We start from the raw sequence: 13,684 nt of genomic DNA, 5'->3' as shown, positions 1-13,684 counted from the left end.
GTTCACCAGGCACACTGTGGCCAGACATAACACTGAATTTGCTGTACGATGTCTTGGGCTCTTGGATTGAGCTGGAGCTTAAGGACAGGGCTTTACCTCACCAGTGCTGTACAGCAGAGCTGCCTGGTTTGACAAAGGTAAGAGTGAAAGCGGGCTCAGTGCTGCTGCTAACACTGTTTTGGATGCACTTTTCTGTAAGAGGAAATTAGGGGGTTTAGTACTTTATACACATAATTGAGAGCTGCTACAGTGTGCTGAAAACTGCCCTGAAGTTAAGTGAATTTACTGGCTTAGTGAACAGCCCTCTTAATTGCTGGTACAGAGGGAAAGCAAGCCAGCTCCTGCTGAATCACACTACTTTGAAAACAGGGATGCTGAGGATTGAGAAAAATCAGAATTCCAGGTTGGAAGAGACCTTAAGTATCGTGGTTCCTACGCAAAGCCTAGACTAGGTGTCCCAGCACCCTGTCCAGCTGAATCATATGAGTGTCCAGTAGTGAGGAATCTGCCACTTCCCAGGGGAGATTATTTCAATGGCTGATTGTGCTCATTATGAAAAAGTTTCCTCTTCTATTCAGCCGGAATCTCCCCAGGAGTAACTTGTGCCATGAGCCCTCATCTTTTCCATGTGGCCATCTGTAAAAAGGGAGTCTCAATCTTCTTTGTAGCCACCTTTTAAATACTGGAACATGGTGATGAGGTTTCCCCTGAGCTGCCTTTTCTCAGGGTTGAACTAGCCCAGCTTTCAGGCTTTCCTCACACACATCCCAGTCCTTGGATCATCGTTATGGCCCTTCTCTGGGTCCCTTCCAGCCTGCCCGCTTTTTGTATAATGGGGACCAAACCTGAGCACAGTATTCCAGGTGTGGCCTGACCAGCACTGAGTGGGACAATGACATCTTTATCTCTGCTGGTGATGCCCTTGACGTTGGCTTGCTTTGCCGCAGCAGCCCTGTTCACTCGCACTGAGCTTGCTGTGCCCCAGGACCACACGTGCACTTCTGAAGCCATTTATAGGCAGTAACGCGAAGGCTGCTTGAGCCTTTCAGCGTCACTTTTATGCCTGTTCAGAGCTTTTAAGTACCCCCGCAGCCCATGCGAGCGCGCATGCTGCTGATGGATGTTTCTCTTCATTTGTGCCAGTGAACTGTGCGCGTCCTTCGGCTCCGCTGCTCCTCCCGCGCCCTGCCCGCGGCACCGCGCCCTCCGCCCGGAGGCTTCTCCCTCTTCCCAGTCACCAACGAGCTCGAAGCCAGCGCTTGTCCCGGGAGGAGCTCCGCCCTTGCTCGGACAGCTCCTTTCCGCTCCGCGGGGCCCGGGTTGGTCCGCCCGCCGAGGTCCGGTCCCACAGCGCCGTCGCGCCGCCAGGTGCGGCACCGCCCGCCGGGCTCCGGTGACGTACTGGGCGCTGATTGGTGCAGGCGGCGGGGCTGGGCGCTGCGGCCGGCCGTGAGGAAGAGGTGGGGAGGCGCCGCGCCGGGTCGTTCGGAGCCGCTTCCCTCCGCCGCCGGCCCGGCCATGGCGTACGGTGGCCTCACGGTGCCCATCATCGTCATGAGCGTTTTCTGGGGAGTGGTCGGAGGCGTCCTGCCGTGGCTCATACCCAAGGGGCCTAACCGAGGGTGAGTGACTGAGGGGAGGCCGGGGTCGCACTGAGGGGCTCAGCGATCCCCTGCCCGCCTCTTCCCCTCAGGCGTGGGGAGCGGGGCAGTGTGTGAGGAGGCCCCCGGGAGGAGGCGAGCCCGCACCCCGAGGCGGCGGCCTGGCGGAGGCGCGCCGTGCCCTTGCGGGCCTGCCGGGCAGCAGCGGCCTTGCGGCTTCGGCTCGCTTGGGTTCCCCTTTCCCTCGCCGCGGAGGCCCGCAGCGCCGTGTCTGCCGGGCGGGGAGCCGCCGCCTCCTGCCGCAGTGCTCCTGCGGGCTCCCGGTCGCTGGCGCAGCGCGGAGGGCGGGCGGGCGGGCCGGCCCAGGAGCCTGTGCCAGCCGGGCTCCAGCCCGCGGGGAAGGCCGGAGCCAGGAGCGGTGTCTCCGTTCCTTAGTAATCCGTTACGGTGTTGAGTTTTCTCTTCAAGCCCTGTAAACATCCGCATACACGGCGTCCTGTGGTGAGGCCGTCTAATGTTCAGTTGGTGTTTGAGCAATGACTTCCTTTTAGTTTCCTTACTTGACCTTCTCTAACTTACTTCACCATCTAGTTTCGCACTGGATAAGGGTGAAAAAGTTGCTGTAGTAGATCTCCTTTGTGTGTTTAAATGTATGTTGGTGGCCTGAGGACAAAAGCGGGGGCATTTAAGCAGATGTTTTTCCTGCATTGGTCATAGCTGCTCAGATTAAAAAGTAGACAAGTTTTTGTCTTTCTCTTTTCCCTAGGAGATAATGACTTCTTAATCTTTCTTCCTCTCTCTGACACCCCCTCTGCTCCACAGGTACCAACTGTCTTTTCTCTTAGTTGTTTGTCTAAACTCGAAGGAATTTTCCTTAAGTTCTATGCAGCTCTGGTATTTGCTGCCTCCATGTCAAACCCGGAGGGTGTTTTGTGCCTGAAAACTTGCGTGTCCTCAGAAATACCTTGGAAATACGACTTCCAGGCATGTCCTTAAAGTACGTGGGTCACCAACAGATGTTCTGTAGTTATGCCAAAATGTGCTTGGTTTAACAAATATGATACAGAGCACTGCTACATTCTATAGCATGTAGCAAAACAACAGCAAAGAAAACCCCAAAACGCTTTACACAAAGCCTGTTTCTGAATACAGTTGTTCTTTTTCTAACAAAAGAAGTTAATGGAGACTTTAGCTGACCTAAGAATTCACATTGGCAGGTTAAGGCTCCCAAACAGTGTCTTTGGGACTCCCTGGAAAGGATGGGTTCCTGGAGCTTAATCCAAGGCTATGTTAGCTTTGTAATGTTCGTTTTAAAGTGGATAAGGTGGGTGTGTATTGAGAGATGAAAAATGTTAAATGTTACCCATGTCACAAAAGAGTTGGAAAGAGCTAACCTGGCATGAGGTTTTGTACCTTGGTTTGGGGAAGGAAATACGTAGAGTGAAACCCCTTTTTATAATTAGAAAAAGCCCAAATAAGCAAACCTCTTCTACTTTGCTACTAAGTTCCAGTAGTTGCATAAATCACTTGCTGTTGGGAAATGTCATTTCCTCATATTTCAAAGTCATGTGTGTACAATGTCATTTTACCATTTTCAGTTTCAAGAGCTGCTTGGTTCTTGCTTCTTTTTAGCTTAATAATGGTTTCTGATACAGTTTCCTTTCAGCAAGAAAGGAAAATCTTGTAGTTCAGGTTTTTTATATTCTGCCTGCAAACCCCCCACTCATGATATAAAATTAAAATATTTATTTTTATACTGAAATTTTCTGTTAGGCGAATTTTGCAGTTTTGTAAGGAGAACATGTTTATTGTTTACTGTTAGTGTTACAACATCCAGCTTCAATAGTTTATTAACTTGCTGGTGGAATTGACTAGGAACTTGGGTGAGAACACTGCAGGTATAAGATTTTGCTCCTCTTTGGAGTGATTTTTGTTAAATATAGCTGTATACTTCTGTTTGTCAGAGCTGTGTCAGCTCTTCTGCAGAGCCTTAGCTGTGCCTCTGCAAATTATTCAGCTGGAAGAAGCTGGAATGCTTGTGTTGAGTCACCTTCCACATGATCAAAGTTGAAGTTGTTTGCTGGGCTTTTTTTCCAGTGTATCTTGTGGTCAGTCATAACATGACACCTAATCAGATGTTTCTCTCCTTCCTTTTTGCAGTGTTATCAACACAATGCTGGTGACATGTGCTGTTTGCTGTTACCTGTTGTAAGTATAAATAATGTCTTACCTCTTAACCAAGGCACAGTTCTGAGGTAATCAAAAGTTCCTTTTTTATATCCTCAAGACATTAGGAAGCAGCTTTTCAAATGTGTCACAGATTTATACACAATGGTATTCTTTGACAGGTCTTGGAATTCTTAGTTCTAAAAACCTTCAGCATCCTGAAGTAAACATTTTCCTGAAGGAAGACACTGAATGAAAACAAACCTGAATTCCTTTTGTTGTCCTCTGACATTTAACTGTTGAATTGTGTTCTGTGTTGACCTGATGTTGCTCCTTTTTGGTTCACTGGCTTGTTCACTCACAGGTGTAATGGCAGTTTGTCAGTTCCACAAGTTTTCTGATTCGCAGTACAGTGATGACTTTATGCCTTTTTTGTTTTGTCTAAGTTACACTTATTTATGAGGTGATATTAATTTAAACCTACTGATGAGTTTTGCTTCACTTAGTTTGTTGAATATATTCTCCAAATCTGGTAGGGCAGTGGGTGGAAAAACTTAGATGTGTGGTTTTTGTATATGACAGTTTTTGTGACAGACTTGTATGCTTTGCTGTGTTAAGACCATTTCTGTTTAAATGTATGGTATATTTTCAGGCTGCTGCTTTTCTGTAAGAGAATTAGTAAAAATAACAAAAAGTCTGGTTAGATCTTTAAGATTAACTTGTAATAAAATCATTATTCAGAGTTCCTTTTGAACCTGAGTGGTATTTGTACTTTCCTGAAGTATTTAGGTGTTATTTATGCTATTCTAAGGAGCTTAACATGAATATTTAGAGAAATGCATCTCTAATCTTAAAAGTCATTCTTAGGAACTGGCAGTCAAAAGCCATGTTATCAGTGTTGGTATGTTCCAGGAGAGGCCTGTTTGGCTCCATGTTGGGTTAGCTTGTGCCACAGGCTTATGCAGGTTTGATTTAGATTAATAATGTGATACTCAAATTTTATGCAGTTTAGGCCTATTTTGTTTTTGTTTGAGTATATGACACATGAAGTCTTAAATCATTTTATTGGATGATTTAGAAGTATAGCAAATTTGGTTCTGTATTTTGTATCTATGCAGTATTGAACAGATGTAGAAGCTTGAAGAGATTTGTTGTGCCGACAGCTTGAATTTGGGATCGGAATTTGAGAATCTCAGGGGTATGAAGGCCTCCTTAACTGCATATAAAGTTTGGTTTTTGGGGGTTTGTTTTGGTTTTGTTTAAGTTCTCCCTACTTTGCATTTTAAAAAAAATAATGCTCTACTCTTCTAAAATCCTCAAAGCTCAGGGTTTGTTTTCCTTATTGGTTGAAGAAGGATAATTTCCTTGAAGTCAAGGCCACGTGGCATCTGCAGAATCATCTGGATTATGATGTGAAATGTATTTGTTGTAGAATTTCTTGTCTGAATGCCGTGAACTCTTCAAATGTACAGTGGTGTTTCACTTTTAAGTTTAATGATTTTTGTACTGAAACAAACCTATGGTAAATCTAGTGTCATTGACATGAATTATAATCCATTCTTGCATGTCCAGTGAGGGGTTTCTTTTGTAATCTTGTGAGCTCTGACTCGTTTTCTGTATTCCCTTTGGCTTTGGCCAGTTACGTCTCGAAAAAGAGAAGCAACACAATGTTCTAAACCATCAGTAGTTACACCCAACCACATAAATTACATATATAGTCTCTGTTTGCTAGAAAAAGCAGGTTTTTCTTCTCATGTTCCAAGACAGAATTTGCCTCATTGCAGAGTTTTTATTTCCTCCCCTGAATTCTGTATAAAATCAGAGAACAGCCCTGGTTGGAAAGCACCTCAAAAGATCATCTGGTCTAACCTTTCTTTCCTCTGGTTTATTCAAGTGTTTGTCAGTTTGTTCTTCCCATATTCTTTACCTCTTTCAGGAAATTTTCTGAAAATTTTTCAGACCTTAATTCATGTGACTAAAGAGAAATCAATTTTTCATACTAGTTTTGAGGGAAGCCTGAAACAATGGTTTCTGAGGATTCTTTGTTAGATACGTTAGGGTTAAAATAACTTGTGTTGTCCCAGATATGGTCAGCTTTATTTGTGTCCTTAGTAGGTGGCTGATGCTGTTATCTACCTCTTTTGTAGAATTGTTCAAAACTCTGCTAGACCTGCTTTCGTACTCTGAGTTACCTTTAGGGTTGAAAAGAAGGAAAAAGCATTTCCTGTCTTCATTAAACACCACTTGTCTGACAAATTGATTTGCATCAAACTGAATTTGTGTTAACTGAATTTGAAATAAAGCACATTTCAATTTAAAGCTCTTTCTTCTGTGTTTAGATTTAGCAGTGATCATTCTGAATAACCATATTGATCACACGGTGTTAATTTGGTTGTCCTATGGAAAAATTTGCATGGGTCAGTGCATTGTTTGTGTACAGATATTGTACCCAGCAGCCTTTTGAGGAAGAATACATGAGCCTCAGGAACCTGATAAAGTATAAGGCAAAGGATAAGGAGTTACTGCTGCGGAAATTACAGGTTACACCATGTTTTAAGATATTGTCAAAGTTTAAATCTATTTTGATGTTTCCAAAGCAGTTCCTGAAACAGAACCATGATGTCCTAAAAGAGTACAGGGTGCTTGAAAAATGGTATTTACTGATGATTCTGAAAGGATTAAAGTACAGTTGCCCAAAATGACATTTAAACAGAGATAGCAGGACCTTAATTTGTAATATGCAGCATAGACAGATGGCAGTTATGGTAGAAAGACCTTTTAAACAATCTTCCTGGTAGAACATAAGGGACTTTAATTTCCTTGTCTGAGCTGGGTAATTAACACTAAGTGTTGTAAGTGGTATCTGGTAGAATTTAAGGACCTGTGGGTGGCTCGAATGCTGTATTTGATTTTAGCAGCTCTAGAGCATTACACATTCGATGCAGAGGCTTGCTTTGTTTTGCATTGTCATGATAGAACATTGTATAATGCAGCATCACTTAGGCAAAAGCTTTTTCATGACTTACCTTGAATACAAGGCAGTTGTAGAGTTCACTGCATAACTACTGTTTTGAATTTTTAGGCCCTAGCAGAGCAGGAAGAAGGAATATACTGTTGACCTGGAATTTTAGTGTGGCTCGGAGCTTGGATATCCAGCATGGTCCCAAAAAACAGCTTTTAAAAACTGCACAGTGATTGCCTAAAGCATGGTTACACGACTGGAACACATTGATGTTTTCAATGTGCTTCCAGCTCATTTAGTTGACAGCCATGCTGGAGCTGAACTTAGGGAGCAGAGAGGTGAGATATTTGTACATAGAGTTCCTTCCTTCCGTGCAGTGAGAGAATAATGTGCTTTAGCAGGCTTTTAGTGTTCCTACCCTCCTCCCACTTCTGTTAGTTCAGGATGCTAAAGGCAGATGGTACAGTGCTCTGGCACCCTTCTATCTGTCTTTTGTATCTGAAAATTAACCCCCTTGCAAAATAAATGCCATGATATTTTTAAGAGCTGGTTTGCTTTTCCCTTAAGTAAATGTAACATCATGATTAAGGTGCTTTCAAAAGACATTGTTATCATCACTTTGGATAGCAAACTAGAAACATGCCAATAACCTTTAGGTTGACTGCTCCTGGTGGTGTCTTGCTGATGATTTAATTGCTCTGTAGAGCCTGCTGTGTATTTCAAGGCTTGCAGGACTGATAAGAGGGCTGCAGGCTCAGCACATCATTGTAGCAAGTCCTACTCCGTGTGAAACTGAAAGCGGCATTGGAAATAAATATTTGTAAATTGTAAGAGGATTGAAGTGTTTTCTTTAAGTCTTTTGCCCCTGGCTGCCCTGGGCATTTTACAGCCGACCTGCACTTCATTTGCTGGTCAGAGCATCAAGGTTTGTGTGGAATTTTCCGTGACTGCCTAAGCACTCTGATACATTTGTGGCAGCTCCCGTTACAAAGCTGCTCTGCTTTTTCTCCTCCTTACAAAGCATTCTAGAAATAGCAGACAGATGAGCCAGTGTGTTCACTAAATGTGTTTGTATAGTTAGTATTTAGCATAGATTTAAATCCATGGAAGCATCCATTGCTTTTTCCAAATCCTGTAATATTTACAGAGCAAATATATATTTTAACAGTGGGATATTTATTTCTGTTTAGTTTTCCTGGATATTTTCCACAGACTACATTCCTCTTGTTCTCTGTTCTGGCTATGCTTCTGCAGTATTAGTTTGTGAACTGCTCTGATGACAGGGCTGCTGTTGCTGATGATTTGGCAGTGTTGTCGTATTGGTTTTCTTGTTGTGGGTTTGTTTGTGTGTTCCTGTAGCATTGCACCCTTTTGCTTTGGGTCTCTGTTTCTTGACCTCTGTGCCAGGTTTAAATTCACATTTGTTCAGTCTCTGATGAAAAATATACTACGTCTGCAAGGGTAGATTGTCATACACTGTGAATATAAGAGCAAATGAGAGAGAATGTTTATGAAATGGTTTTGTTTAAAGGATGTTTCAAAGGTACTGAGAAAAGGGTTGTCTCTCTTATGTTTCTATATTCTGAGCCCACAGATATCTGAGTTTTAGATGTCTCAAAACACTTGTCAAAAAAAAAAAAAAAAAAAAGGATGAGAGAGATGCTGTCAGGTGGTTTTGTGTTGTTTTAAATTGAACAGGAGAATCCATTTCAGTTGCAAAATTATTTGGTACCAGCTCTTCATTGCTGGTACCTGGCCTTTATGTTTGAGCTTTGGTGAAATTTTGATTTGATACTAGACCTTCCTGAAAATAGTCTTTTTGTCTCTGATAGTACTTGTGCTTTTGACAAGCTTTTCCGTTACTGTAAGCTTTGTGATTTGGCTGATGTTCTCTCTTTTGGGGTGGGGGGGGTGTCTTGCAGTTGGCTGATTGCGATTCTGGCTCAACTCAACCCTCTCTTTGGGCCGCAGTTAAGCAATGAAACAATCTGGTACCTTAAATACCACTGGCCTTAAGGATGCCTGTCCTATGCTGAAATCTTTTGACTAGGTGAGTATGATCAGATTTATTAATATTTTTGGTACATTAAAGCTTCAGGAGAAATGGAGCAGTAGTTGTAGGCAGTGTGTTCAGAATTGCTAGCTGTTTTGCAGGAGAAATCTACCTTTATATAGGCTGCAACAAAACATCTTCTGGATGTTAATCTTGAATGGATACCATGAAAAGCTTGGTCTGAATTCTTGTCCAGTTATTTTTCTCTGCTATCATGTCATGTGGTGCTGTGTTCAGCAAGCAGGGGTTTGTAAGGAAAGCAGAATGTTTCTTGACCAATAAAAAGAAAATCAGGCTGGAGTGTCTTTTACTAGCTGGCGTAAGTGGATTTCCTAAACTTTAACCATGGTTAAACCTCTCTTTAAGCTTACGACCATTTCACCAAGACCTGGCCTGATACCCAAGGCAATGTAAAGTTGCCTTCATTCATCTGGGAAGTCAGAGTGAGAACTGTAGTTCTTCTCTCCTGTCAAAGTATAGCTTACAGATGAATGTTGCTTTGGGTTTTGGGTTTTGTTTGTTTGTTTTTTAATAATAGCCTGTGTGTAACTTTAATCATAGACAAGCCTGGTTGTTGCTCTTTAGGTAGTGCTATTGGAATGCTGCTGTTGCAGTTCCTGGGCATGCTTTCTGACTTGATCTGCAGTAAATACAAAGTCTTGTACTACAAGTACCATGATGACTTTGGGTTTCTTTGGAACAGAAGCATTTGGAATTGAAGGTTCAAATGAAGGATAACTGTGGAAAGAAGTACCCATGATTTTAGTTCTTATGCTGGTAACTGAATAACTTAGATGTGCTAATTTTTTCACCTGTTTGGGGTAGGGGTTTTTGTCCTTTTAGGTTTAACTGCCTACCCCTTTGCTGTTACTACTTCTGTTTACAGAAGTCTAATAGCAACAGACAGATGACAGTTGATGTTACAGCTCAGTTAAATGCTGTCTGTAAAGCATCCTGAACATTTACCCTGAAGCAAAGCTCCACTGCTGCAAAGCAAGCTTCATCTGAATTGTGGTGTTGTCAGACTGGCATGTGTATGTGTCTGTATCTTCTCTTCTAAGCAGCAAGCAGAAGCTAAAGGTAGACTCAGCCCTGCTTTGAGGTCTGTAATTAGCCAAGTCAGACAAGCTGAATTTCCTGGGTACATTTTCACTGCTCATGTGTTAACATATAATGAGCTAGCTAAAACAGAGACCAGTGTATTCTGGTAATGGACATACAGATCTCTGAATCCTGTAGCTTAATTCAGTTGCCTGGGATCTGAAGTGATCTGTGTGTTGCAAGCAGCAAGGTGAAACTGGAGATGAGATACAACTCTTGGACTCCAGCTGCCTAATAAAAGAATCAGGGTTTTGCTCTCCCTTTCAGTGAAGAATTTTCCAGAGAGCTGAAGGTAGATATATACTGAGGAAGAGGGGGAGCTAATGTGGGATGGCCAGTAAGTTTATGTGAGGAGCTGTCATTTTTTAACTTAGTAGAGAATTTGAGGTCTATATAGCACACACTGTTGTGTTCTGTGAGGCAGATTGAAATCAGACAGATCAAAGGTTAAACCATTGCCTTAATTTTGGAATAAAATGAAAGTTCTCGTCATCTTGAAACAGAATGATTCAAAAAAGTAAAAGCCTATAATAGTCTTCAAATATCCTAGTTAAATTTTATGTTTTCTTGCTAGAAATGTGCTGTTTCAGGACATACCATTCTCCATGATCTTGTATGAATTACTCTTGTGTTGAGAACGCTGAGCAGCAAGGAGGTGGCTGCCTTGATCAGGTTGCAGTGTCCTGTCTTGTGCTGTTGTGTACCTCTGCACTCAGAGCCTCTTGTTGAGTTTCTCACTAGACAGGAGCTGTGAATTAGACTCCATCTGACACTGCATGGAGTCCCATAAATATAGCTACCGTTTCATGTTTGGTCAGTTATTTTTGGCTTTTAAGAAGTGTTTTTCCAGCACGTATTTTACTTGACCAACAGAACTGGCTGAAAATGCACACAGAAAGCATTCTAGTGAGGAGCTTCTACAGACATTGGCTTGATCGAGCTGTGCCAGATTACAGAAGATCGGCCTTTCTTTTAGGTCAGTATCCCTCCAATTCAAGTGATGATGATGTATCAGATGACTTGTCTGCATAATCAAGTTAATGGCTTAAATGGCAGTACATAAGCACATGCAGACTTCTGTAGCTGTGGTTCTGTGGGCTGTAGCCTCTTCTAAGCAGTGTGACCCAACACCACCTTTTCTCTGCAAATTTGTCAATTTAATCTGTGTTCTCAGACCAGGAACTTTCTTCATGCTATTAAGTGCAGGAAGCATGATCCAGATGATTGGATGCTGCTACAGCACTGAAAACTTTCTAGGAAAATAGTTGTTCTGCAGCTTGTAATGTAACTGTAACTACTTGCAGTACCTTAAGAAATGAAACTGTTAAGAAAGCAAGAAAGTAGATATTATTCTAGACGGTCCATACAGGTGAATTATCTACAGTTCTTCACTATTTCTCAGTGCGTTTGTGGAATGGAAATTGTTGTGGCCACCTACCAGGTCTTCAATTGGTCGTCTCCATGGAAAGCAATAATTTAAGTTGCCTCTTGCTTTGCAGGTAAAGAAGATATTTTCTCCAGATGAAACACTCCACTGCCCAAAGATGCCCTTAACATAGTCGGTTGGATACCAAGCCTTCATTAATGCCTTAACCTTTCTATTGTGCTTCAAGTGGCTTGTTCAAAGCCCTGTATTTTTTCCTACTATACCTTAACAGTGTGCCTAATGCAGTTTATACTCCTCTTTGGTGCTGTAAATTTTTGTCTGTTAACTTCACATGTGATGAAAATTTCCGAAGTTTTTATGGGTAATAGCTTTCCTGTTCATTTTTCTCACTCTACAGGAAGACTGTATATATGTTACAAGCCTTAGGTTGTGTATTGCTGTGCTGTTCACCCCTGTTCTGCTTGATTGCAATTGTTAAAATGTCTGCAATAAACTGTATGAGGAGAGGACGAACAGTGGTGCCACATGTTGATGGCATTTCTCCTTTTAAATGGGTTGTATTCTTGGGAAATTTGGCCTTAAGTTTCTCATGCCTGGAAATAAAACTAATCTCTGCTTTATACAAAAAGTTCTTGTGCCATGTTTAACTGTTATGGTGTGCATTTTAGTGGGTTTAATTAGACAATAGTTATCCAAAGTTGAGCTGAGGAAACTTTAGATGATGTGGATAAACTGTAATAAATTCATGTCATGTGATGAGATGAGGATGCTTTTGCTGTCTGTATCAAGACCTCTCAGGTAGTTCTAAAATAGGACTAAGTCAGCAATTTAAACTTGCTGGAAGGTCTGCAGGTAGAATTCAATGCTTCCTTAGCTCGAGCCTCTTCTCCATGTAATTCCCATTGTCCAATACTGGGGGGGACTCGGTAGCAGAGGTAACGTGACTAGTTTGGATGAAGCGTGAATAGTAATTTTGATAGGAGATTGATTTACTCCCTGGCCTTTTTGTAGGATACATACAGCAACAAGCAATTTGAATTCAACAGCAGACAAAATTGTTTTATACTTGGTTGACACTTGCACATGAAATTGCAGGCTTGGTAAAGCACATGGCAGTGTAGGCCAGAGATGAAAGATTGCTGAGGCTCCTCGATGCTAGCTGAGTCTGTGTAGCTGGGACTGAATCTAGCAAGTTGTGTGCTAAGGAATCACTTCACAGTATGTAAATACTGCTGCATCACAGGAGTCTTCATGTGTACTTCTTGCCTCCTTACGTCATGGCCAGATAAACTGCAATTATTTCTTACCATGTTCTATTTTTATGTACAAGATGGAATGGAATGGTTCTTTTTTTTTTTTTTTTAACTTTTGGATAGCGCTGTTGAGTTGTTCAGTGGGATAATCCTTGTTACTGTACAGGAAATGCCAACATCCGGACAGAATGCTGTAACTTGCAGTGGTTGAAAACCGGACAGCATGAATTGCCGAAGAAGTACAGACATGTCCGTTATGATACAAAGCAGCAGAGCGACTGCTGGGCCTGGAATAGTGGGGTTTTCCTCAAGTTACCTACTACTGAGAGCCGTACTTTACGTGAGAAGTTGCTCTATAGTCTGGCAAATAATTCCAAAGAAAGTGGGAAACCAAAAGATCTTATAAAAGCTTAGGTGGTGGTTGGTTGGTGTTTCTGAAGTATGTGGAGGATAATATATGTTGGCCTCATGGGAGGAGGAAGAAGTGCTTCAAGACATTTTTGACAATTTTGGGTATGTACCAGTTTTTAAAATGTATTTATCTGCCTTTTACCCTGAAGTGAGACACCAGAAAAGAAACTGTGTGGTGACAAACAGCCCTATTGGTGTTACAACTTTTTGTAACAACCTTTCTGTTTCAGGTTTTAAGGGATCACTTGTAGAAGATACAGAAGTGAAACAGAGATGATGTGGTGCGTGTCACTGTGGGTGAATTTAATGTAAAGAGCTATACAAAGCTTGAGCCAACAAGCCGCAGTTCAGTCTTTAGGTGTTTTCCAGCTAAAGACACTTTCCTCTGTCCAACTGGTTAATATTTTCTCTGGGGCAGATACCAGGTAGTAGCATGATCTAAGAAGTTGAAAAAAATGTGTTATTTGTTGTCCAGAATGTTGTGTGACCTACGGTCTGCATCGTGATTACAGAATGGTCTGCTCCATGTCTGCCAGGAATTAACACTGCTTCAGGTAACTTCTTTTTTTGCACGACTGCAGGAAATCAGAGCAGACACACTCTGGTGTTTAACAAACACTGCAGGTATCCAAGCTGGTAACAGTTTCCTCTTGTTCCTGCAACAACAGAACACAAAGTGTTAAGGTACAGGTGAAGGAAATTTGCTGGTGCTTGACATAGATAAAAAAGCCAGGTCTGCCCTGATCAGTC

General features: G+C 42.2%; 1 protein-coding gene across 2 annotated transcripts; it reads left to right on the top strand.

The window, feature by feature from the left end:
* The first annotated feature begins 1,332 nt into the window (after positions 1–1,332).
* ATP6V0E1 (ATPase H+ transporting V0 subunit e1) lies at positions 1,333–12,029 on the top strand. Of its 2 annotated transcripts, XM_080627004.1 has the most exons (5): positions 1,333–1,622; positions 3,762–3,809; positions 8,652–8,779; positions 10,757–10,859; positions 11,383–12,029. In XM_080627004.1, the coding sequence occupies exons 1-3, from the start codon at positions 1,519–1,521 to the stop codon at positions 8,743–8,745; spliced, it is 246 nt and encodes an 81-aa protein (XP_080483130.1). In that variant the 5' UTR covers positions 1,333–1,518; the 3' UTR covers positions 8,746–8,779; positions 10,757–10,859; positions 11,383–12,029. The 2 variants fall into 2 exon arrangements, with proteins under 2 accessions (XP_080483130.1, XP_080483129.1); XM_080627003.1 differs by lacking the exon at positions 10,757–10,859 and having other exon boundaries at positions 1,338–1,622.
* Positions 12,030–13,684: the final 1,655 nt, after the last annotated feature.

This window comes from Psittacula echo (assembly GCF_963264785.1).
Source record: "Psittacula echo genome assembly, chromosome: 11".
NCBI classification, from domain to species: Eukaryota; Metazoa; Chordata; class Aves; order Psittaciformes; family Psittacidae; genus Psittacula; species Psittacula echo.
This window is presented reverse-complemented; position numbering and strand designations above follow the sequence as displayed.